Raw genomic sequence first — 24,003 nt, 5'->3', positions numbered from 1 at the left:
ACAAAAACAAACAAACAGGATTTAAATGAAAGCAGTACATTAATAGGCAGGTCTACACATCACCAGGTCTAAAATGTGTAACCGGGAATAAGTTTGGAGTTTTCCAATATTGTCACCCTCCTAAAATAATGACCCATCTCTCTTTTTTGGGGGCCAAAAGTTATTTTTGAAAAAAGAAAAAGAATTTATACATTTTTATTTATTGTATAAATAAAAATGTAACATTACAACACACCTTGTATGACTAGGAAGTGTGTCACCATGTTCTATGAGTTTTATACACATTACATAGTAAAACATGCTACATGTTCGGGGCCCGGGGCCGCAGCCCTTTCTACATCCAGCCCAGATGTCGACACTCTGATAGTCCCAAGTTGGCAACAACTAAAACAAAATAAAGATGACCAAAAAAGTATTTTTCAACGTTATTTTATAGCTACAGGAGAAAAAGCAACATTAAACAATAACAGAATACCATTTTCTTACATACTCATGATAGTGGGCCCTTAATACTGTAGCTTAGTGGCTTTTACACTCACACAAACACTCAGTTCTGATTCTTTTAGCTTTAACTTTCACAAACGTAACATAACATACATGTATGTGACCGGAAAGAAAAAAAAGACAAACAGAAGGCAACGTGGGAAACAAAGGAGGCAAACTAGAGCAGGTTCAGTGGAAACCTCGAAAGGATTCTTCAAGTAAACGAACATAAATGTAGTGTGATGACCAGTCAGGATCCACCTCCCTATTCAGAACAATACGGAACCGTTTAAAGCTCCCCGAGCTGCGCGACGCGCCCATCACGGACGGCTGCTGCGTCGCGGGGAGCTGGAATGTGCTTCCTAGCTTTCGCCAGCTGTCTGCTCCCTCCTCAGCAGGCCGGGGCCTCAGAGTTCATCAATCACTCCACGTCGGCACATGCTGGACCTCGTAAAAAAAAAAGAAGAAGAAGAAAAAAGAAGGCGTCCCAGCACCAATAAAGCGTGAGCAGACACACATTCTGCTTCAAGGAGGCTTCAAATCCGACAGATTCCTGTCAGGAGCAGTAAAACACCGCCGGTGGAATTAAAACACGCCGCCATAAACTTTAGTTTAGACTGATAATCAGCACCACGTTGTCACACACATGCACACACACACGCACACACACTCAACTCTCCCCCCACCCCGCTCGTGGAAAGAAGCCAATTCCTTCCAACGCCAGTAAATAACTCGCTCCATCTTGTACGCGGAGCGGAGGCGGCCATTGTTGAAGGCTCTTGTGCTATCTTTAAATCGCTGAATGTCTAAAGCAGATGGACGCTCCGCGGCGATGAGACCCGGCCAGCGCCGCGGCCTCCACATCCGAGAGGCAAAACTAGTGCTTTTCCTTGTTGCTATTGATACCGCTGGCGGAGCTGGACTGAAACTGTGTGTAGTCTCCCTCTTTCTTATATCGGGGAGACAGACGAGTGGGTTTTATGATGGGAGATTGTAGACAGAAAAAAGGGGAGAGATAATTTCTACCAAAAAAAAAAACCTCAAAGTTTGAGATTGATCTCAGAAAATTTCTAGAAAGAAAGAATAAAAAAAACGGTGGACATTTCTGAGTTTGTAGAAACCTTTCAAGCAAGTTTGAGTTTTCAAACTATGAAATTTCAACGTTTTTCTAGAAAATGAATCCTAAAAATGTTCAATTATTCAAACAGACATTTCCTTGCCTTTTCTAGACATTTTCTGAGATTAATTAGATTAATTAGTAAAGTTTGGACTTGTGGAGCTCAGAAATTTCCTTGTTTTATTTTTTATTTTTTCCTAGAAAATTTCAGAACTTCTATGGCGGAAATTTATACATCTTTTATTTATTTTTTCCTATTCACAATGGCCTTAATACACAGTCACAGATTTCATCCTCAACACAATAAATGTCAGTTTCTCAACAAGGCAAAAGACAAAGCCTCGCGTGTTTCAGGACGTCCTTCCCAGGCTGGTGTCCAACAGACCTCGGCTGGACTCTTAAGGCAAGAACATTATGGGGCATAAAAAGAAAGAAAAAAGCTTATCTCAGTGCAGCTACTTGCCATGTGTGCAATAACTTCATAGATAGGTAAGATACTCAAGTAATGACTTCATGAAAACTATGTAAATAAATAAGATAATAACTTTGCATGTGAGGCACAGGCAGCACACAGCACACAGCCTGACTAAACGGTTGCAGGCTGGATTTCGAGTGAATAAACGGCGTTTACGCAGCGTCACGAGTGTGCATTAGTTATGCTAAGGAAAGACACAAACATCAAAAAAAGAAGAAAAAAAAATCAGATAGTTGCAGAATGGATTATATAGTCACTTTGTGTCATTTAGAAGCACAAGAAACGTCTCGTTCAGAGAAGAGTTTGACATTTGGGCGGTTTAATTGCTATCCGGGATTAGATCAGTCTGCAATGTGAGGCTACGCCGGTTGATAACTCACACAACGTCTGCAGCTACAACACGACTCTGCCAAAGAGAAACGCACAACTATCTGCAAACCTGCACCTCCATCGCCGACTTTACGAAGTCGGAGCCTCACACCACAACAAACTGTCGCGCCCCCCCTCCTTCTAGACCAAGCTGGGATTGGTCGGACTACAAAACAAAACATGTTATTAATCATTAGAGGCGCTGGTATGCAGATTTTTTTTAAATTTCCTTTGGCCCGAGTTGGGCGTTTACACTGGCGCCGAACCTCGCATTAAGAACACACACAAACAAAGCGCAGACAATCCCTTCCAATCATTAGAAAAGAAAAACGTGCATCAATCCAAACGACTCAAAGACTTTTTCCCTCAAACTCCAGGCCTGATTTTTCCACAGAACACATTCTGCTGAGGACTGCACTCTGCTCACGCTTTGGTTCCGAAGGAACGACGCCGTGTGAGTGAGAACAGTGGAGACAAGTTACACAGCCGTCAGGGAAACGTTAGGATATTTATGCAACTTTAAATGAATATGAATCAACTTTCACAGATCTATAAAGAGTGAGTTAGTGTGGCTTATACTGGGTGATGGAGCTGGAGAACCTAACATCCACTTATCCTGGTTATAGCAGGCGAAAACAAAAAATAAAACAAAAAAACAACTAGAAGTCTATGATACTTATTTGGCAACTTCACAAAGCGACACAGAGCTCATTTCTTGGTTTTCCTGCATTAAACTCACAGGCACTTTATCCACTGAAAGAGAGGCTTCTGCATCGTACTGTCATGTCTGGAAGACTTGGTGCAAAACAAGTCCAAAGTGTTTCCAAGAGGAATATTTCAAAAGATTAGGCAGCCAACCAGCCCCACTGAGAGCTGGCATAAAAAAAACCCTAACAAACACATGAAATGTAAACTCCGCTTAATGTTCCAACCAAACGAAAGAAATTTAGAGAATTTCCGAGTGAATTTAGGGTTGGAACAACTTCCTCATAAACATCGTGGAAATAAAAACAACAAAAGCCAAGACAGAAGGCACTGACTTTTTTTTTTTTTTTGCAGCTCCTGATCCCTGGATCTTCTGGACTTTTTTTCCCAGGGGATCGAGCGGATTCTGCGCAGACCCGGCTTCGACCGGTTACTTCTCATGGCTTACTAGTGTAACGGTAAACGTGTGATCGAGCCCCAGCTGCTTGAGGTCCAAGCTCAAGCTAATAGCTAATAGCGTGTGGCGGGGTTGGGGCGGCTGCCGACGGAGCGGTTGCCAGGCGCGTTGCCGCGACTGCGATTGTGCTGCTGCGGGTGCGAGGCGGGCGAGGCGCTGCGGTCGGGAGTCAGGTCTCAAAGTACTTGTAGATGGCGGTGACGTACGTCATGACGCTCTGCCAGTCGGGCCGCTCCGTGTGGACCATGTCGTTGATGTCCTGCAACAGACAGACAAGGAGGCGGTTTGAAAAAGACGGAGGCCGACGGAAAGCATGGCCCTTAAAGATGACAGATCAAGACCAGAGATTAGTCTGGGGTTTGTTTTTGTTGCACTTGGTGGTTAAAACCATATCCGCCCTGCAAGCGAGGTTACCAGGCAACTACGTCTTCTGCTGCACCTGTTTCCGTGCAACAGCAGCGTCTGAACGAGGATTTCTTTATCTCTAGGTGAAGCTTTTTTCCCACCTGTTAGAGAAGGATCTGCTAAGTGAAAACTGCGGGTAGAACCATTTCTCTAAACGGTTTCTTGCACAATGTGAAGCGGAAACTATTTTCATCAACTTACAACAACAGTGTTTATAGTTGAGAAATTGTTTCAGTCTAATTTTGAACTACAATAGATCTCAGAGTTCTGATTTTGGTTTCCTTTGAATTCTGATTATAATCCCAGAATAAATTCTGTTTTTAAAGAAAAGAAATGTTTCAAGTCAATTCAGCAGGTTTTTTCTGTGTCGGATCGACATCAGACACATCAAAAGCAGATCGGTGCATCCAATCAGAGAGAAGCTGGGAGCTAAATCTGGTGTAAGGCCTCTCTTCTTTTTGTAAAGATTACACACTGTCCCTGGAAAAAATACAAAAAAACCCAAACAAACAAACAAAAAAAGGTATGAGTGGATTTGGAGTAACAGCTCGTCTGCAGGGCTTACCAATGTGCATTTGATGCCGACGCTCTCTGCAGCCTGGAAAGCTAACGTGAAGTTTCTCCTCTGAAGAGAGAAAGGGAGACATCTTTAGATCACAAGTACAAATGTGGAAATGGAGTCATGCAAAGGGAGCACCGCTCGCCTTGTCCTGACTGCTGAGCTCCTGGTATGGGATGTGTGCGGGCAGGTAGGTGTGCAGCAAGGCGCAGAAGGCCAGGCCGTCGTTCCAACTGCTGCTGAAGTTGGTGATGTCGATGTTCTGGAAAAAGGCGCGGCGATTAAACGGTGCCGCGTTATTCTGGAAACATTACTCTCATAACAACTGGAAATGTTCAGGATTTATTGACAGAAAATGGCAACTCGATCTGAACGGCACAGGCATCAATCATCGTCTCGACCTTTTTTTAAAAAAAAAAAACACGGAAAAATAAAAGCCTCCAGCAAACATTCGCTGATGTTTGGCGTAATCACAGGCTTCAATCTCCTCAACATCACCACCCATCACCCTCTGGCTCATCTGTGTTTTGTCCGTTTGCTACTTGCAGAATGTGCTTAATGTTGCACACTTCCTGGAGAGACGCAGGACGCCATGGTAACCGTGACCTGTTTCCCTTCAATGTGGAAGAAAACGACTCTTGCGACAACTTCCCAGGCATTTTCTGAGTCACATAATCAAACCCGTTTACTGCTGAGGCAAACCTGCTGCCGGTTCTCCATCCATACCAACAAACAAAAATACCTTGGAAACACAATTATCACCTTTTGACTTTTTTAATCAAATTACGGCCAAGAAATATCACTCTATTTTAGGTAGGGGCGCAAACAATTAATCGACTTACAATTAATTGTCAATTAATGTTTTATTAGATTGAAATCAGTTCCACTCGTTTGACTAAGATCACCCATTTTTTATTGTCCATTACAGCTGCCGTCCCTACAGGCACATCAACCAACTTTTAACATCTAGTATTACGTCCCGGTTTGTTTTCCCCCCTGAAACGCCGCCACACTGTCAGGTTGAAAGAAGAGTGTCAACTTTCAGGCGACGTGTCGACTGCCACACCTTTTGCATACATGGATGTTGATAAAAGTTAAAGATTCAGATTTAGAAATTCAGCGACGTCAGTGACGCAACAAAAAAAGTACTGCATAATATATTTTAATATAATCTTTTAACTTTACGGCTGACTTTTCGGTAGAGACGAAAGGAAAGAGTTGTCACTGGTGATGTTTTGGGCTGGAATAAGAATTTAGCTACCAAAGGTGCAATAACTTGACTTGTGTTTGGCTTCAAGCAGTGATCTTTGGAGAAACTTTACAGAGTTTTCTCCAACATTCCCCTTGTAAACTGACCGTTTGTGAGTTTCCCTTCAGCCATCTGAATTTATCTATTTAACGCTGTTTTATGGTGTTTTCACTCCTGATAGTTTGGTAGAATTGGTTCGATTGGGGACATTTGTTCCATTTTCAGCTGGTGTGATTCTCTTTCACATTGCACTGTGTCAAAAGACCCAGGACCGTTGAAAATACTGTTCCCCTCCTTGCCTGTGGTGGCGCTGCAGCAAGAACTATTGAAGGAAACGACATGAAAACGTCTGAAGACGACACTGAGCGCAACTTCCTTCTTCACAAAATGTGAACATATACCTTCGTGCTGCGCCAAAGTTCACTTCAGCCGAACTGAGACCAAGGTTTTTAGGCAGAGTTCACTTTTTTGATCCGCATCGGAGTTTCACTATGCGTTCACACCTCCCCAAACAAACCAGACTTTAAAGGTAGACAAACTGGAGTTTGATTAAAGTGGAACAAACGGGGACGGTGTGAATGGACCCTCCGTTTAGATCAATTGGTTCTCATACCTGATAACCTTCAGTCTTTTTTTGGCACCACTTGAGCAAAGCGTTTCTCTTGGAGCCTCCATACTCCCTGGCCAGCGCTGACAGAGGGTCCTTTCTCTCCTCTCTGTTAGAGAAACAGACAAGAGACTCATAAGTGGGGAAAAGATTTCAAGGTCAAAAAGGCCAAACGTCTTCAGCTCTCCTTCGCTTTTTGAGTTTTTGTGATTTGGGTGCAATGCTTCTGTACTGAGCAGGTGATTTCACGCAGACGAGGAACGTCTGAGACACGACAGATACGGGAACTTCACACAACCTTCTTGTTTAGCACAATTTGTGACGGTACCTCAGGCGGCTGCGGGTGGTGGGCGTGACGGAGGCGGTGGGGGAGGAGGAGGAGAGGGAGAGGGGGGAGGAAGCAGCGCTCATGGCCATGAGGGAGGTGGAGGAGGCTCCGTCAGACGCCGATATGTCCCTCTTCATCTCCTCACTGCTCCTCCGCGACACTACGGGACACAGATTACAGCATGGATTCAAACGGATCTGCTCTGAAATATCACATTAACTCTGACTGACGTCTCCAACCTGAAATGGTCTTGGTGGAGTCGATGTTGGAGACCCTCTGCAGGACGGGGGGGGGTCGGCTGGTCGGGGCTCCCCTGAGGAGGTGCTCAGCTGTGGGTACATGACAACATCGACACCGCTGAGCGACTGCATGACGAACTTCCTCCCAAACAGTGGATGTAACCGGGGACATGGGGAGGATGGAGGATGGGGGGGTCAGCAAAGAGCCACATTCCAGCTCCTGTGAGGTCAGGGAATACCGAGGCACGAGGCCGCCTCCCTCACCAACAAAACAGTAAATCACTAAAGAAGTAAACAAACATTGGAAACTACGGCCAAGATTGCACGTTCACAGAAAACACTTGAGCTCGTTGCAGTTAAGAGTGGACGGCGTGGACAGAGTGGACAGAGTGGACAGAGTCGTCCTTCACATTGCCCTCTCATCGTCTGCTCTCCTTATAAATCCCGACTGGAGCCAAAAGTGATCCCATTTGCATCATACAAAAGGGAACAAGCCATTCAGACTTGTTTCCATGACGACATATGACGTGATGCTAGTTGACAGCACAGTATTTAGTGCTTTTTCACATTTGCACCTGCAGCGCCTTGCAAAAGTATTCACACCCTTCCCATTTTTTCACACCATCAGCTTAATAGCTAAACATTTATTCAGGTCTCGTTAATTCTCCTTGGCTTCGTCTCCTTCACATTGGGTGAATAGTGAGCACAGACTGCCATTCATACTCTTACCGCAGACTTTGATTAGGCCATTATAGCATATAAATACAATTAGACTATAACTATTCTAGCTGCTGCATTTTCTTTTGTCACTTTTCTAAAATAATGACCCAAGTCATTTTTTGCTAAGAGTGATTATTCTTATTTTTTTTTTTTTGCCTGAATTATCTTTTGGCAAACAAAAATGACACAGGCCATTATTTTAGGAAGCTAATTTAATGCATGTTATACTCTTCAGCTTTTTATTGGTTAAATGTTTTGAAAATGATTAATTGTTTTTGTTCCACAAAAAAAATTTAGAAATTGTTTTGTTTTGTTTTTTTTGCTGTATTGAAAAACTTTAATAATTTTTTTTTCCTGTATCCTAAAAGTAAAAAAAAAAGTTTTTTGCTGCAAAAAAAAAACTTACTTTGTGAAAAAGTTGAAGATTTTTTGCCGCTCGTTTTGAAAGTGAAACTCATATTTCAGGAATTTATTTCATGTCCTTCCCATAATTATAGGTCACAGATGGTTAAAAAACTCAAAAACATTTGAATATTACACAAAATATTCTACAGGAAATCAATTAACTACTGCAGAATCTCTGGAAGTGTTGGTGTGAAGAAGAACTGTAGATAAAAATGACTCTACAGGACGGAGAGCGTTTTTACCTGGCATGGTCATGTCTGTGTAGCTGGGTCTCTTGTCACTCAACGATGAGAGAGGTTTGGTCGCCGCTATTGACCCGGCAATGGAGTGTCTCTGAAACAGCAAAACATGCACGTTAGTAGATTAACAAGGTTGCTAAGAACAGAAGTGGACCAATTACAAAGATCTGATATCCATTCAGAATAAAGTAAAGATCACTGAAGGCCACAAAAAAAAAAAAAAAGAAAAACTGTGCCGTTCAATTTAATCTTGCTAAAGGACATTTATCCACTTATCTTTATGTAGATTTGAGTTTGTAAAACATTTTCACTCAAGCGAATATGAAAAATCATCATTTCAAACTTCGGGAATTAATTTTTAATTTTTTTTAAATACTGAAGTTGTGTCATCCTTCCGCTCATGATAACCAACAATATTCATCATTAGCAGAAATCTGACCAGAACACTGAAATGAGACCCTGAAATAAAAAAACGCTAATAAGTAATGAAGTTTTTAATAAATACAAATAAGTCTAAGAAATAAGAAAAATAAAATAAAGTGTTGGAAAATAAAATGCCATAAATAAGTTAAGTGCTATTGGTAAAATAAATTGTTTATTTATTTATTTGGTGGATTATTTATTAATTATGTCTTATCAACCATATTTATTTATTTATTTAATTAATTTTGAATTAAATATTTATCACTTTTATTATTATTTAATATAATTTTCTGTTGTATAACCAGACACCAAACATGATTTACAAATTGTTTACAGAGATAGAGTTTATATATTCAATAACTAATAACTATATCATCAAAATGAGGGAGCAGTCGGTTTATTTGTGAAGCTGTAAAGAAGCTTTTGTAATGTCCACACTACAGTAATCCTGTTTTTGTTTTCCGCACCTGCATGGGTGAAACGGCAGCTGCTGGGGGGGTTTTCATGGGGCTGGGGCTGAGGGGGGTCCGAGGTAACGGGGGGGCGGAGGCAGTCGGAGCGACGGCGGTCGGAGCGACGGCGGTCGGAGCGACGGCGGCGCCGTTAGAGGGCGGGCCTACAAAAACACAGAGGATGGAAAAAAAGAAAAAGTTTTAGAATCCATCCTCACATCTATGAAACAAAATAACTTATACACCTCCTGCAGCATGAAGTTGTGCGCGTAAGATGCCACCCCCTCCTCTCTTTGGCAACAAAAAGCCTCCAGAAGGGAAATGACTACCGTTAGTTTTAGCCGTCTAGTAGTCAATATAACCCACTAAATCTTAAATGTAAGCCTGATATATAAAAGAAAAAGGGACGCAGTGCTTTGCTAAAACAACAAGATAACAAGGTCAAGAAAAAGTTTTAATCAAGAAAAAAAACTGTGAGGGAGAGGAAAGTGGTCTGACTTTCACAACCTTAGCATGTAGATGTGACGTGAAACTCTGTGTTTTGGTTCAGTTAAAAATGTTTTAACTGAACACCAACTCTGACAGATCATCAGTAGAGCAGGTGTTTAAATCAGCTGCTGTAGCTAATCTACCACAGCGATCACTTATAAACAATCGCAAAATAAACATCAAGTCTATAATATAAAACTGTAACCGACTGAATGCTCTGTTCGTTGTGTGGGAAATGTTTGAGTTTTTGTTTGTTTTTTGGTGTTGAATCTTGAGACATACAGTGGCATTGTTACGTGTTGCTTTGGCAACGTGTCTGTGCTGTGAGGTATGCAAACGGAGCAGGTTCAGACGCAGCGGTACCTTGCGAGGCGCTGTCGAAGCTCTTGATGAGCGTTTTCACGGTGGGCGACGGCTCTGAGGAGGTGGACGATCTCCGACTGAGACCCATCCCCTGTCTGAGGGCCGCCAGGTCCCGCTCCACCGCATTCATGTAGTTGTACACTCGGCCTCTCTCCTCCTCTTGCCTGGAAAACCAACAGGGTTCAGCTCAATGCGCACACACACACGCACACACACGCACACACACACACACACACGCACACACACACACACACACACACACACACACACACACACACACAAATACAAGCACTTTGGAAAATGTAATGTGAGACGGATATGATTACATTGGCCACCACTAGGGATTTTTATAAGGATGGCCAGACTGGGCCAGTAAAAATTTTACATAGAAATTATTATGGAAGATAATCAACACCATTAAAAAAAAAAAAGAAAAAGAATTCTGACTTTCTTCTCAATTCTATTTCTGTGTCCATCTATGGGGTCAAAATCCAAATAAATAACCAAAGATTCTTAGCTATCTGTCATTTATGTGGTTAGCATGTGCAAATAATCACATGTGAATGTTGAAGAATTTGAATTAGTATGAGTTGCAAGAACATTTCATTTATTAATTTGAATTTTTCTGTATTGTGGGATTTGTAAACCTGGACTTGATCCACTCTTGAAAGGCTGCCTCAGATTCATTTGGTAGATTTGAGTTTTAAGACTAGATTTGCAAAAACATCATCAGGCAAAACAAGAATAAAAAGGTAGAATTCAGAGAAACAATCTGATACAGAAAAACAACATAAATTCTTTTAAACAGAATTTCTTCTGAGATGAATGTCAAGATTTATTTTTTAGTGGCCCTAATCCTAATATTTATTTTTAATTTACTTATTTATTTTTGCTTTCCATTTATGTGCCTCTCTATGACCTGAACAGGAGGGTCTTGGAGGGTCAACGAGTGGCCAACATTTCTCAAGAGAGGGGCTCTGGACCCCCTAAATCCCCCTTTTTGCCACCACTTGATTGATCAATGCGAGGAGTTTTCACTCCTGAGCTCGTCGGCCCGTTGGACTTACTTGCGGCTCTTGACCTCGTCCAGCTCCTTGCTCAGCTTCTCGTTCTTCTCCTGCGCCTCCTGCAGGCGGCGCCGCAGGTCTCCTATCTCCTCCTGCGCCTCGGACTTGATGTCGTTGGCGATGACCACGGCTGTCTGCAGATCGGCCTGGAACTGGCGCCACTCCATCGACTCCTCCTGCACTCCAACAACCACAACAAGACAAAGGAGCCGGAGTGAATATTCACACGCTTCATCGAGCTCAGATGAAGTCTCTTCATGTCTTTCTGTGTCGTCGCTGAACAAAGCAGCTGAGGTTGCAGTTTAAAGCTGCAGAGTGTCACCTCTGAATCAAAACGGACTTTTTGTGGTGTACTTTTTATGAGCACTGGCACCAAGCTTCATTTACTTAATTAAGTTAATATTTCCACTAAAGTTAGCTGATACTATTAATGAATTTGAATATAAACAGCCTGAATACACCCTAATGAATACGTTCACCAGGTGAAAACGATTGTATTGCTTCTTATTTGAGAGATTCAACTCCGTTTGTCCACAACTGCAGAAGTATTTCTGCCAGCATTTCAAGCTGTTAAATCAATACAGTGTAAAACTGATATGTGAAACTTTCGCATCTCGTGAAGCATGAAAACCGTGGAAATGTTTTTCCAAAAGGCCTTCGGGGAATAATCCGCTGTTTAAGGATCAAACTTTGTGTTTACCCTGAGTCTACGATGAAGAGTCTTGATCTCTCTCTCCATGTCATGCTTCTGGTCTTGCAGCTTTTTCACAGAGTCTGAAATAAAAACAAAAACAAACTTTTTACTAAAGCCTACAAGGTTATCAGAAGTGCTATGAAGTCCATAGTTTTCAGAGAATATGTACAGTAAAATGTTTTACTTATTCATACATAAAATCAAACTGGTGAGTACCAGTACCAGTGTGTATTGATTTTATGCATGAAAATCAACACACACCAGATATTCTAGGATACTAGAATATCTAATATTATCTAGATAACTACAGTCTGACGTGGGGCCACGTACTCTCCAAGTCCGAGATGATGAGGTTGTCATGGAGCTTCAGGGCTCGGTGCTGCTCCACTTCGTCCTCCAGCTCAAAGATGGTCTCCTTCATGTCGCCGATCTCCGTCTCCTTCTCCTGCAGCTCCACGCGCTGCTTCTCCAGAGCGCCCTCCTGCTCGGCGATCCGCCGCTGCGCCTGCTCCTGGAAACCCCGGTATTCACTGTCCAGCTGCAGGAAGAGCAGAAACCCTCGTCAAAAAATAATTCACAAAATCATTCCAGAGGATCATTGTGATATTCATAGCTCTTTATTTATTTTTTTACATTCTTTCATTTTACAATCACATCTTTAAAGTATTTTATGTGACGTACTAATAGAAAGTAGTGAATTATAAGGAGTTTTCAAATTGTAAGACCGGTATGTATTTATAGTAAGCCCTCTAAGTAAGATAATTATCATTGTGATAAACAATAAAATTGTTGCTTTGAGAGCATTTTCAAGTATTGCCATAAAAATGCAGGTTCTCACTCTGAAAGACCAAGAAACTTAACTCTGGAACTGGAAGACATTTTAAATATGCAGAAACAAATAAAAACATAACCAAAAGGAATAAATAAAACACAAAAAAATATCCATAGATAACAGATTATAAAGTGTCTGAAAACAGAATTGCCATTCAAATAATTATTAATTATCAGAAGGGAAATTATTGAGATCATTTTAACTATTCATGTGATTAACTGATTATTTGTTTTATGGCAGCCCAATTGTGGCGCTAATAAAACCAAATAAGATTGACCCCATACTCGTTCCCTGACCTTTGACCTCGCGCTCTCTAACCTTGCTGAAGGTGTCCTGCAGCCGGCCGAGCTCGCCGTGCGCCCGCTCCAGCTCGTCCTGCGTCTTGGCCGCCTTGGCCTCCGCCTCCTCCTTCCCCAGCCGCACGCCCTCCAGCAGCTGACAGATGTCGTTCTTGTCGCCGGCCGTGTGCAGCGAGTACAGCTCCGCCACCCGCTGCCTCTCCTGCTCCAGCTGCGCCCGGCAGCGGCCCAGCTCGGCCTGGTCGCTGCTCACCGCCGCCTTGTACTCGTCCAGCGCCGCCTCCAGCGCCGACCGGTCCTGACGCTCCGACTCCACGATGCGCTCCATCTGGTGGTTGCGCTCCTTCAGCGCGCCGATCATCTCCTGCGCCTCGGCGTTGTCCTGCTCGGCCATCTTGAGCGTGTTGGACAGGTGCTGCTGCACGCCCAGCAGCTGCTCCCTCTCGAAGCGGGCGTTGTCGGCCAGGTCGCCGTAGCGCTGCTCCAGCTCCAGGTAGCGGCCGCTCTTGATGTCCTCCTCCAGTGCGTAGGCGACGTGGTGCTCGTCCAGCAGCGAGCGCAGGTATTCGATCTGTCTGCCGTACTGCTCCAGCTTGTCGCTCTGCTGGCACAGCGAGTCCATGAGGATGACCTTCTCCTCGCCGAGCCGCTCGTTCTCCCCGTTCAGCTCCTGGGTGATCTGCTGCAGGTCGGCCAGCTCCTGCAGCGTGGCCTGCAGCTCCTCCGCCGTGCTGTGCTGGTTCTCCTCCATCTGGTGGATGCGCTCCGTCAGGCAGGCCACCGACACCTCGCTGGTGCCGCCGCTGCTGCCCCTGCGCGAACGCGCCGCCACCGCCGCCGCGCCCGGGACACACTCCGACTCGGACGAGGAGGACGCGCCGGAGGGGGCGTCCAGGGCGTCGTCGCTGGACGTGACGGCCTGGTAGACCTCGCTGGACTCGCTGTCCAGGTTGTCCGCCGAGCCGCCGTGCTGGTGACCCGTCAGCAGGTCCTCCAGGGAGCCGGGGGCCGAGCCCTCCACCGAGGATGTCAGCGCGCCGGCGCTGGCCGTGTCGCCGCTGGCCGACAGGTCCGGGCTCAGGGAGGAGGGATAGCTGAAGAGCTTGTCGGTTCCGTCCAGCCGCTGCTCCAGGGAGAAGCCCAGCGCGTTGAGCCGGTCCTTCAGCATGCGGTTCTCGCTCTTCAGCAGGTTCAGCTCCTCTCGGATGGCTCGGTTTTGCTCTTGCAAGAGGATCAGAGTGGACTCCACGTCAGCGGCTGTGATGGCTGACACCTGGGGCTTCTCTTCCTCCCCGGCCTCCTCTTCCTCCTGCTCCTGGGGCGCCGCCTCCTTTCCCTCCAGGCTCAACTGCGCCCTCATGTCCCTCAGCTCGCTGCGGAGGTGGAGGATCTCCACGTCTTTGCTGTTAGCCAGACCCACCAGATCTTTCACCTTGGCTTCCAGAGCGACCTTATCGCTGATCTGGCCGTCTGATTTGGATTTGCTCATGCGGCCGTCTGATTCGGCCACAGTCTGGCTCCGGGAGCGTTTTCCCGAGGATACATCCCCCGACGCGCTGCCCAACGCCGACTGCTTCTTAGCAGTTGAACCTCTTGATGTCCGAAGGCGATCTCGTGAAGAATTTGGTTCCTTGGAAGTCGTTGATGTTGTACGCTTGGACAGAGACCCTTTGAAGACAGAAAGGGAAAGACGTGGAACTCGTATTACAGGCAGGATTATGTATTTTTGTGACGTTTTGCTGACGATGACTACCCAGGATTTTCCCAGTGATCGGGTTGCTAGGGGAGTCATCCAGCGGCCTGTTGAGTTTTTGGGTAAAAAAAATCTTTCAAATTGACAGAAAATGTGAAAACCTGACCAGGTAATAATGAATTATTTTCCAGGCACATTGTGACATTTTATAGCTCAATCAAGCTACTACATTTATTTTAATTGTTAGAAAAAAAATGCTATATATATCAAACATGATTTGAAAGAAATTTGACTTCCTAATTTAATGACTTGAAATTGGGCCTCTGTCCTTTTAAGAAGTTCCTGCTCTTTCTGAAACTCTGCCTTCAGGCAATCATCACAACATGGCTCCTCTATTAACCCTTTAACAACATTTTTACCAGCATTAATCTGAGAAGTATTGATGCTCAGTTCCACCGGGGGTTTGCTAATTGCTGCTGGCTAGTCTGAAGGAGCTGAGTGTGGGAATCACTGTGGAAGGAGTTGCTCTGTGAGGGTTGAGCTCTGAGGAGGAGTTCAACCCTCAAGGCAACGCCCGGTGATGCAGTGTTCCTGCAACTTGAACGACTGCCAAGGGGAGATTAAAGGATTTCTCAAACATGCACTAAAGAATCAGGGCAACACTACAGGCAGGTTTTCGGTGAGAGAATACCATTACAACATGATCTAAAGCCATAAAAACTGGCTCTTCCATTATACTGTCCCTTGCATTGACAGGTGGGATACCTGATGTAGTTTTTGATTTGCTTTCTTGGTTGGTAGAGCTACTTCCAATGGAGCCAGTCTTCTTGGTCTTAGTGACAGGATTCCCTCCGGCCATGGCCGCTAAAAGATCATCATTGCTTTTCACCTGAAAGAACAAAACCAACATTATCACACAAAAAAAACAAACAATGATACTACATGGAGCCAAGTCCTTCATCACACGGCGAGTTTCACCTTATTCAGAGGTGCGGCGCTGACACTTTTGGCTGAGGACTTTCCGGCGCCGGCGGCCTCCGATTTCCCTCTTTCCCCGCCGACCTTACTCGCCGCTGGCCGGGCCGACTTCTTCATGCTGAGTTCTCTGATGCCGACACATTTACAGCTCAAGCTGAAACGAAAGGAAGGTGGGAGGGGAAAGCTGGAGTCAAAGACTGCCAGGAGAGCAGCAGCTCCAGTTTTCCAGTAGAAAGGAAATCTGGAAGCTGACGAAATCCTCCACAACTGGTCAAAGTAGTTATACCTGCTGAAAAATGAGTAGAAAATGACATGTGCAAAGTGTAATTTGTAATTTACTCTGACACTTCTAGTACTGAAACAGTTAATTGGATTAATTATGATGAACAGATTATTGAAATAATCGTCAGTGAATTTAGCAACTAATCCATCAATAAAGGAAAAAAGGCCATTTGCCGAAAAAACAAAACGCTCAGCAGTAAATAAGCCAGAACGAAAGAAAAAATTACAAATATTAAAAAATCATTCATACATGCATAAATAAATGCTGTTTAGTATTGCATTTTAGGCAATAAAATGTTTATTTATCTTATTTAAAAGAGAATTTATATTAATTTAATTATGCATTTTAATGCATTGCAAAACATGCTGAAATGAAACATTAGCAGAATATGTCAGTTTTTTAATCTGGCTAGTCGTCAGAATGATCAGCAGATCAACGAGTAAAATACTTGTTAGCTGCAGCCATAGATCCTTCCAATTAAGAAACACGAGGAAAAAGACTCTTCCTCGGTGGTGGCAACATCATTTATTTTTCAGTAGTTTTCAGAATTTTGTTCTTTTAAAAGTTTTACAGTCGCCATTTTCCTTCCAGCTTGAAATGATTCTTTATTTTGACCCATTAGGTTAAAATCCTAATAAAACGCGTTGAACTCTGTGGTTGTGACAGGCCTGCTGCAATCAATCAATTAATTTGTTTTAACTCATCAATAAGTTCCCGTTAACTCATAAGCTAATGATCAATTAAAACGAACTCAGTAATTCCCATTTGAATGATTTCTAATTTTTCATTTTCGTCTCTTTCTACCAAGAATAGGATGAGAAAAGTCTTCAGTCTGGCGCTTCGGTCTCAACTAGCCCCCCTTTTTTTGGAGGACAATTTTGTTTACAGAGATTTTATATTTAATTTGATTGGTTGTTTCTGTTGTTTTCTTCCTTTAATTTTGGATATCTAATATTCCAGTGTTAATCGTTCACTAGAATTTAAAGTCTTTTGACCTCAAAAATTATTGTTGCCTCATCACCGTTATAGTTCTTTAAAAATGGTCTCAAAACAACAACAACATTGTGGTTTACCATCACAAAAACTTCTGGGACAATTTAACATCCAGCAAAAACGTGTTATCACGACCGGCGTCTTTGTAACGTCACTGACGTCACTTAAACCAGCAACGTTTTATTTCAGTCACTCCAGTGATTATCTGAAGAATAATGAGAGAAAAACTGCTTCCATTCAAATCTAATCATTTAATGTTTGTGGGTCGAGCACATTTATCTTAATTAGTCTGCCTTTATTCAAGGATCATTTGTGGTCCGACAGCTGCAGAAGACTTCCCCAGGCCTCCACCAGATGGCGCTCATGTACGTGTCAAGTTGATTCAGTTCAGACTCGCACGTTCCCGTCAGCTGCATTACCAATCACACGGAGCAGAGGAACCTCGAAGTAGTTTCTGTTCAAAATGTCAGAAGAAGTCAGAGTGACAACCTGGTTGTTTCGATTAAAAGAAAACGAGGGAGAAAAGCATTTCTCTGGTGTTTCTTCTAAAAGATCAGCAGAACTAAATAAGGAAATCCAGATTCCTCCACAGATCAAATGGAAAGCTGAAAGCAGTGAGGCTGGCAGTGAGTAAAAAAAAAAAATTTAAAAACCCGACTGATTTTCATCCGACAGCCAAGGAGGGAGGAATTAATTGATAGCATTATTTTAAAACCTTTAGAAGCTGAAATGCTCCTAATAATAATTTGAACTGGGCAAATGGAGCAATTAGGCTTCATTAGAAATGTGCTTTAGTTTAGCAACACATGATTCAAATCAAACGCCTGGACAGAGGGCTTTTCATTTCCCCAATAAACCCAGTTTAACCAGCGGTGAGCAAAGTGTTGATTTTGGCTGGGGCTGTTTAAAATGTGCAACAAAAAAATCCCACAAAAAAAAAAACAAACAAAAAAAACAGAAACCGAAACGTAAGCCAGGACACAACAGAAGACACAGAAGTTCAACATAAAATGTTTCAGATTTCCCTCAAGATGAAAAGCTGAGCTGAAATGATTTATTTCACAGAGGAAACTCGGCTACGATCTACATCTGAGTCAGTGTTGTTTCCTCCTCAACAAGAGTTGTTTGTTTGGACAGAAATATAAATGAGACAAGCACTAAATCAGAAAGACAGGAAGCTGGCCCACTTATCCCGACGAGGCCACCAATGTTGTGGCAATTCTGAGAATCGACCCTTTTTGCTGAACGCAGGAATAAATCTGCCATTTTCTTGGCAACGTTTTCTCCCAACAGATTCAGAAATAATTTTAGCAGATAAAAGCACTTTTCTTAAAAACCCACAAGCAGTGATGGATTTCAGATGCGTCTCCGAAGTCCAGCTGCTTCCTGCATTCAATGCTCTGCTTTTAATACTCAACACTCTTCAGCTGTAAGATTTGTTTTTTTCTGTAAATCATCAGAATGAGGATGTAGCTGCTGGGCGTTTAACTGCAGCATGAAACAAACCCGCTGGTCCCACTGTGTGCAAGATCTTATGACAATCTACTGTGAACATCAAGCAACAGATGCTTCATAAAGACAAAAATACAAACAGGGAACTTTTACCACGTTTCCCTCACGCTACAACCACAAACATTAAAGTATTTTAGTGGAATTTTATGTTAGACCAAAACAAATTGGTGAATAAATAATAAATAGTTCTTCTTGCCACTTTGAATCGTTATCACAATAATACCTCTAAATATTGGGATAAAACTTTTTAATCCTGTTCATGTCTTCATTATACAGGCCATAAAAAAAAAAATTTAAAATAAAAAAACTAAGCACCACTGAGGTCCAAATACAAAGTATGTGAACTGGGCTGTGAAAAAAACTTCCAGAAGATTTTACCAAACATAAAATCTAAATTTATCTACTGCAGTTTGTGTCTCATGGAAACACATAGAGCTCAACTTGGCAATAAAGCACCAGTAACATTTATTAGAAAGTAATTATGCGTTTGTGGAAGGCTCCTTCAGACATATAGCTAAAGATCTCACTACTCACTAAATACCAGTCATCTGCTGGAAAGAACCTCGTGTTGAAAGACTGGTCATCCCTGGTCTTTATCCCCAATTACCACATTTGGGCTGTCATGGACAAATGACTGCTGGCTCCATTTCTGTTTGTAGAAATGAAGTGAAGGATTTGTTTGTTGGGTGAGATCAGAAGGAGATATTCAGGAAAAACATTTAGATCGCCGGCGAATTCCAGTCTTGAGAATTTAGAAAGACCAGCGGCTGAAACACTGCAGTCGTGGCTTTCAGTGAGGATCTGAGTCAAGTTTGCTGAATTTTTTTACAGTCTTGGGATTCAAGCCAGAAAATAAATAAAAAAATTATTGTGAGGAACGTTTTTTTTGTTTTTTTTTAAGGGTTAAAACAACAACAGAACGCTTATAAAATAGATCTACAAAGTGTTAGGAACAAAGGAAATCATGACGTCCATTTATTTTACTCTAAATCAAACAAGAAAATGAAGTAGGAAAAAGTAATCTGGACATATCTAATATAAAATGCAGCTGCTGCAGTAGCTTTTCCTCATAGCCTCTTGGTTCACAGCACAACCAGTCATCATCATCGTCATCATCATCATGTTTGTTTCTTTATAACCTCCTCTGTCTTTGTGCATCTAATTGCTCCACTTGTGTTTACAGTTATGCTTTCACGCCTGCAATTCTCTGCAAGTTTATTCGCAAGTTTGGCAGAAAAGAGAGGTACTGACATGTGCACCGAACAACGAGCCAGTTCTCTGAATAGCTGAATGTGTGTCAAGGCAGATGTCTGAAATGGAGAGCTGTTAGCTGGAGCGCGGCCCTTTTGATTCGGCCTGAAAAGACGTGGGAGCGATCGCTGGGGACCAACAGGGCAGATAAATGAGGCGCAGTGAGCAGGCTTTTCCCTTCCCACACTGCAAAACGCTGCGCTCTCTCCCTTTACCCTGCAGGGATAGGCCATCGACACAAAGCTTTACATGGAAACATATTTATTTATGCAAGTATGTGTAAATGCACAACCACATGCATGTAATGAGGAATCTACTGTTCTGATATTCGTGATTACTGTCCACAACTATCCACTAAGGATGCACCGATCCACTTTTTTCACTTCCGATACCGATGAATACCGATATGTGAGGTTTGAAAGACATTGCTGAACTGTCTTAAAACGATTCTTTTTTTTCTTCATCACTAACATACATGTACTGAATTACAAATTTATTTGATAACTCTGCACCAGTACAGCAAACCTACATACACCAATAGGTTCACAAGCTTGGTCGAACATGTAAAAACAACACAACTTTAATTTGTTCCGCCAGCTCAATTTGGAGTAAAACAACCATGGATGTAAAGAGTCACCTGAAGTATTTTTAATTCAGTGCTCATCTTCTAGCAGCCAATCAGAGGAGACGTCGGGGTCTTACTCGGGCGTTGCTGCGGCAATTTTACAGAAAAAGTTTTGGATTCAACACGTCGGATTGACACACAACTTTTTATGAACTGCACAATGTCTAGGAAAAACTAGACAAATGTCTTTTCATCATCAACCATCATCCTCCTTCCACTTCCTGTCATCTTCTTTGTCGTTTTCTCCAGTAGTAACTTCTGGCTGTTGATCATGTGACTCGTGAGGAGAAAAAGTGTTGCAGTTTTGTGAAATACAGCTATTTAGATATGACTGAAAAAAACTAAATCATTGCAGAGCAAAACGTTTTAATTGAAAAACATGCAGTTTTGTTTTGTTTTTTTCCAAAATTGCAGCGATTCCATTAAGCAAATTTATTTTCATACTTTCAATTTGTGCAATTTTATGGCTAAGGCAAGATAAGTAATAATAAAAGAAAAACAGGTCACCTACCTTGGTCAAACATAAAAAATAAAGTGCAACAAACTTTCTTTCAAATGGTTCAGAAAATGCAATTAGAAATTCTAAATATAATGTAAAAATAAATAATAAAGCGTAGTCGCTCAGAGCACAAAGCATTTAATTAGACTGAACAGATCGGCCCTTATGAATCGGACACATAGCCACCAATACCAGATCTAGAATTTCTGACAATATTGGTACCGATACAGATATTAATATCAGATTGGTGCATCTCTACTGTCGACTGGCATGATTTGGCAGAAGTGTTCCCAGCAGGATTATTTATTATTATTAATTATTTAACATTATTAAATTATTTATTGCACTAAAGGTGTGTAACCAGTCAGCCATCTACAGTTCAGTGTTTGTGGTCAGAAGAACACACACCACACACACACACACACTTGACCTAAATTAGATCAATAGTACCTGATCCAAGTATTAATGAATGCAATGGACCCGGTTCAAGATTTCCAAAGCAACAAGAGAGAGCACTGTTCTCTTACAGACAGCTGAACAAAAGCATGGGGCTGGGGGGAAAGAGGGAATAAAACAGCCCAGGAGGAGGAGGCGGAGGTGGGAAGGAGTAGTGTTTATGCTTAGACTGCGGGAGGGATGCCCTGGCCATAACATCAGCTTCCTGTGATGTTATGGCCTCCCCCTCCCCACCCCCCCAAAAACTACAATAAAATAATTCAAGCTTCAACTCTACAGGGGTGACTGTGCAAGGACAAGAAGGCATCGGTCTGCCTGAGACTGAGCAGACGTTGTCCAAGACTGAATTTACATGCCGTTATTAATAGGAGGGGCTGGAATGTCATGTTTCTACTCGCAAGGTAGCCCTGAGTCACGAGACGTCCGCCGGTGTTTTACTGCCTTACGGCTGGAGTGTAAGGACATCTGGGGAAGGTATATCGTGTTTGTGAAAAGTATTCACATTTCACAACTTTCACGTTTCAAAATGACGCACGGTCACCAAAATGCTTCATAAATAAAATCTGAAAGGTGCAGTGTGTGTTTGCATTCTAGCCCTGACACCTTTAATGAAATTATGTAAAATCATAATACAAGGATTGCATTATTAAGAGAAGAAGCCAAGAGGTCCATGGTAACTGGAGGAGATGCAGAGGGCTACAGCTCAGGAGGGAGAATTTAAAGCACATCTTTTAGTGGATTCCAAAAATAAAAAAATCAAACAAATTTATCAAAGAATGGCTTAAGATGAATACGGTAGCGTTTAAATGTTATCTTCTGGAAGTGTAGTCCAAGTGTGTATTGTGGAGTGTAAATAATTTAAAGTATAAATTATTTATACTTTAAGTACTGAAAAGGAACTGGGTATTAGGAGAGAGGGTTTCCTTAGTAATAAACTCCATCAGATAGGCGTCTATAGGCCACCAATAAGACACTGATGAGTTTTCTGAGGTACCAGTGAAACATTTACGTTGGCAACGCAAACATTAGAAGAACCACAGCAAACAGTTAGCAGTCAAGCTAACAGCATCTCACCTAAGTGCATAAACATGTTCTTCACCAATGCATAGGATATGTGTAAAGGCAACAGGGTCACTCTTGGTAGGAAAAACGTCAGGAGAATCTGTTTAAGATGAAGGATATAACCTCACTTGCTAGTTAGCTCTACTGTAAGGCAGAAGTTAAACTTCCTGTTTAGCTTTAGACTTTCTAAGTAAAAGCACAAAGAAAGACACGTAGGCAAAACCCCCTTATAAACTTATTCTGTACATGTGATAATTACAACCAATTCAAGTATTAAATTAAAATTTACATAAAGACGCATGGTTTGACTTTAGGCAAAGAAAGCAACAAACTTTGAAGCTAAAGCTGCTTTTACAGCAGAGTTCTTTTTTTCAACAAAAAGTTCAACCTACCAGTCCGCACTAAAGTCCTAAAAGCATAACTCTCCACATGGAGAAGCTACGTGACAGCGGCACACACTTATTTTGAAGATCTTAAGCGTTAGCTTCAAAATAAATTGGCTAACTTTACAGCTGAATTAAGAGCCACTCCAATAGATACAACTACTTTCTTTTTTAAAAACAAAAAGATACGAACATGGAAATGTAGTATTTTCGTGACGTTTGTTGCATTTTACAGAAGGGACGTGGTCGTTTTTTGAGCGAGTTACGGAGAACTTTAGGTTGTTAATGCTAACATTATGCTAACATAGTTAGCATAGCCTGGGTGAAAAAGACAGCCTTCTTGTTAGCAAACTGACCAAAACAAAGACCCTACCTTTGGTTCTCCTATTTCTTCCAACTTGACAAATTGATTAAAGCCCGACGAAGATCCATTTGCAGCCGCTGACAGTCCACGGATCCCACCGCTTGTGAAGGCAGCATCGGTGCTTCGGCTCTTCTCCCCTTTCTTTCAGGAGGATCCTCTCTCCGCCTGCCTGCCTCCTTCCCTCCGGGTCCCTGGTTTCATCCGCTCAGCATCACACTGTGCAGGACGGACTCTCAAACATCATCATGAAATCTGACACAGCGCTTTTGTAATAGTTAAAACAACTGAGCCACATACCAAGAAATGTTCAACCAAGCAACTAAATTAAGAATAATTATACTTAGAACAACTACCGTAAAATATATTTTAAAGTGTTAAAAAAAAAATCCTTAACTGAGGAAAAGGTTTGATGAAGATATTCTGGACGCTTAAAAACTTTATATCTTTATATATATATATTTATATATATATAAAGATAAACATAAAACTACATTTAATTTACAATCTGAAATGATTAAATTTAACATAAAAAGTAAGGAAATTTGTGTTTTCCTGTTTCTTTGGTGTAACAATTGTTGTGTTGACATTAAATATAACATTAGAAAGACAGTTCCAACAGGTTTTGGAGAAGGCAGCGCTATGGTTTGTGGCATCATCTCCTTCTCAAAAAATATTTGTCATCATTAAGGGCTAAAAAAATATCTAATTCCAGAAACTCAGATATGTGATTCTGCAAACAGAGGAAGTCCTATATCTCTACTATTGGTGACTGAACTCCACCCACCAGAATGCCACTGCCCCAACCTGCAGAGTGGGGTTCATCAAGGACTAACTCCAGTATTTAGGAGTGGTTAGGATGGATCAGATCAGATCCTGCCTCCCAAATACTGGATGTTTACTGCAAGTCTCTCCAATTGTTCTCTCTAGT

The 24,003-nt window shown here is 42.3% G+C and overlaps 1 protein-coding gene across 1 annotated transcript; it reads right to left on the bottom strand.

The window, feature by feature from the left end:
- Positions 1-413: 413 nt before the first annotated feature.
- On the bottom strand, positions 414-23,312 carry specc1la (sperm antigen with calponin homology and coiled-coil domains 1-like a). The gene is made up of 16 exons (XM_044111875.1): positions 23,085-23,312; positions 15,648-15,801; positions 15,435-15,558; positions 12,996-14,644; positions 12,176-12,383; positions 11,852-11,925; positions 11,152-11,327; positions 10,085-10,248; positions 9,248-9,396; positions 8,361-8,451; positions 6,994-7,083; positions 6,755-6,914; positions 6,433-6,535; positions 4,716-4,832; positions 4,577-4,636; positions 414-3,865 (listed from the first exon to the last, which is right to left on the bottom strand). Exons 2-16 carry the CDS (start codon positions 15,762-15,764, stop codon positions 3,776-3,778), a joined length of 3,372 nt encoding a protein of 1,123 aa, XP_043967810.1. The 5' UTR covers positions 15,765-15,801; positions 23,085-23,312; the 3' UTR covers positions 414-3,775.
- Between the last annotated feature and the right edge of the window lie 691 nt (positions 23,313-24,003).

This window comes from Gambusia affinis, linkage group LG03, assembly GCF_019740435.1.
Source record: "Gambusia affinis linkage group LG03, SWU_Gaff_1.0, whole genome shotgun sequence".
In the NCBI taxonomy this organism is placed as follows: Eukaryota; Metazoa; Chordata; class Actinopteri; order Cyprinodontiformes; family Poeciliidae; genus Gambusia; species Gambusia affinis.
The sequence above is the reverse complement of the archived record's forward strand: the minus strand, read 5'-3'. Positions and strand labels throughout refer to the sequence as shown.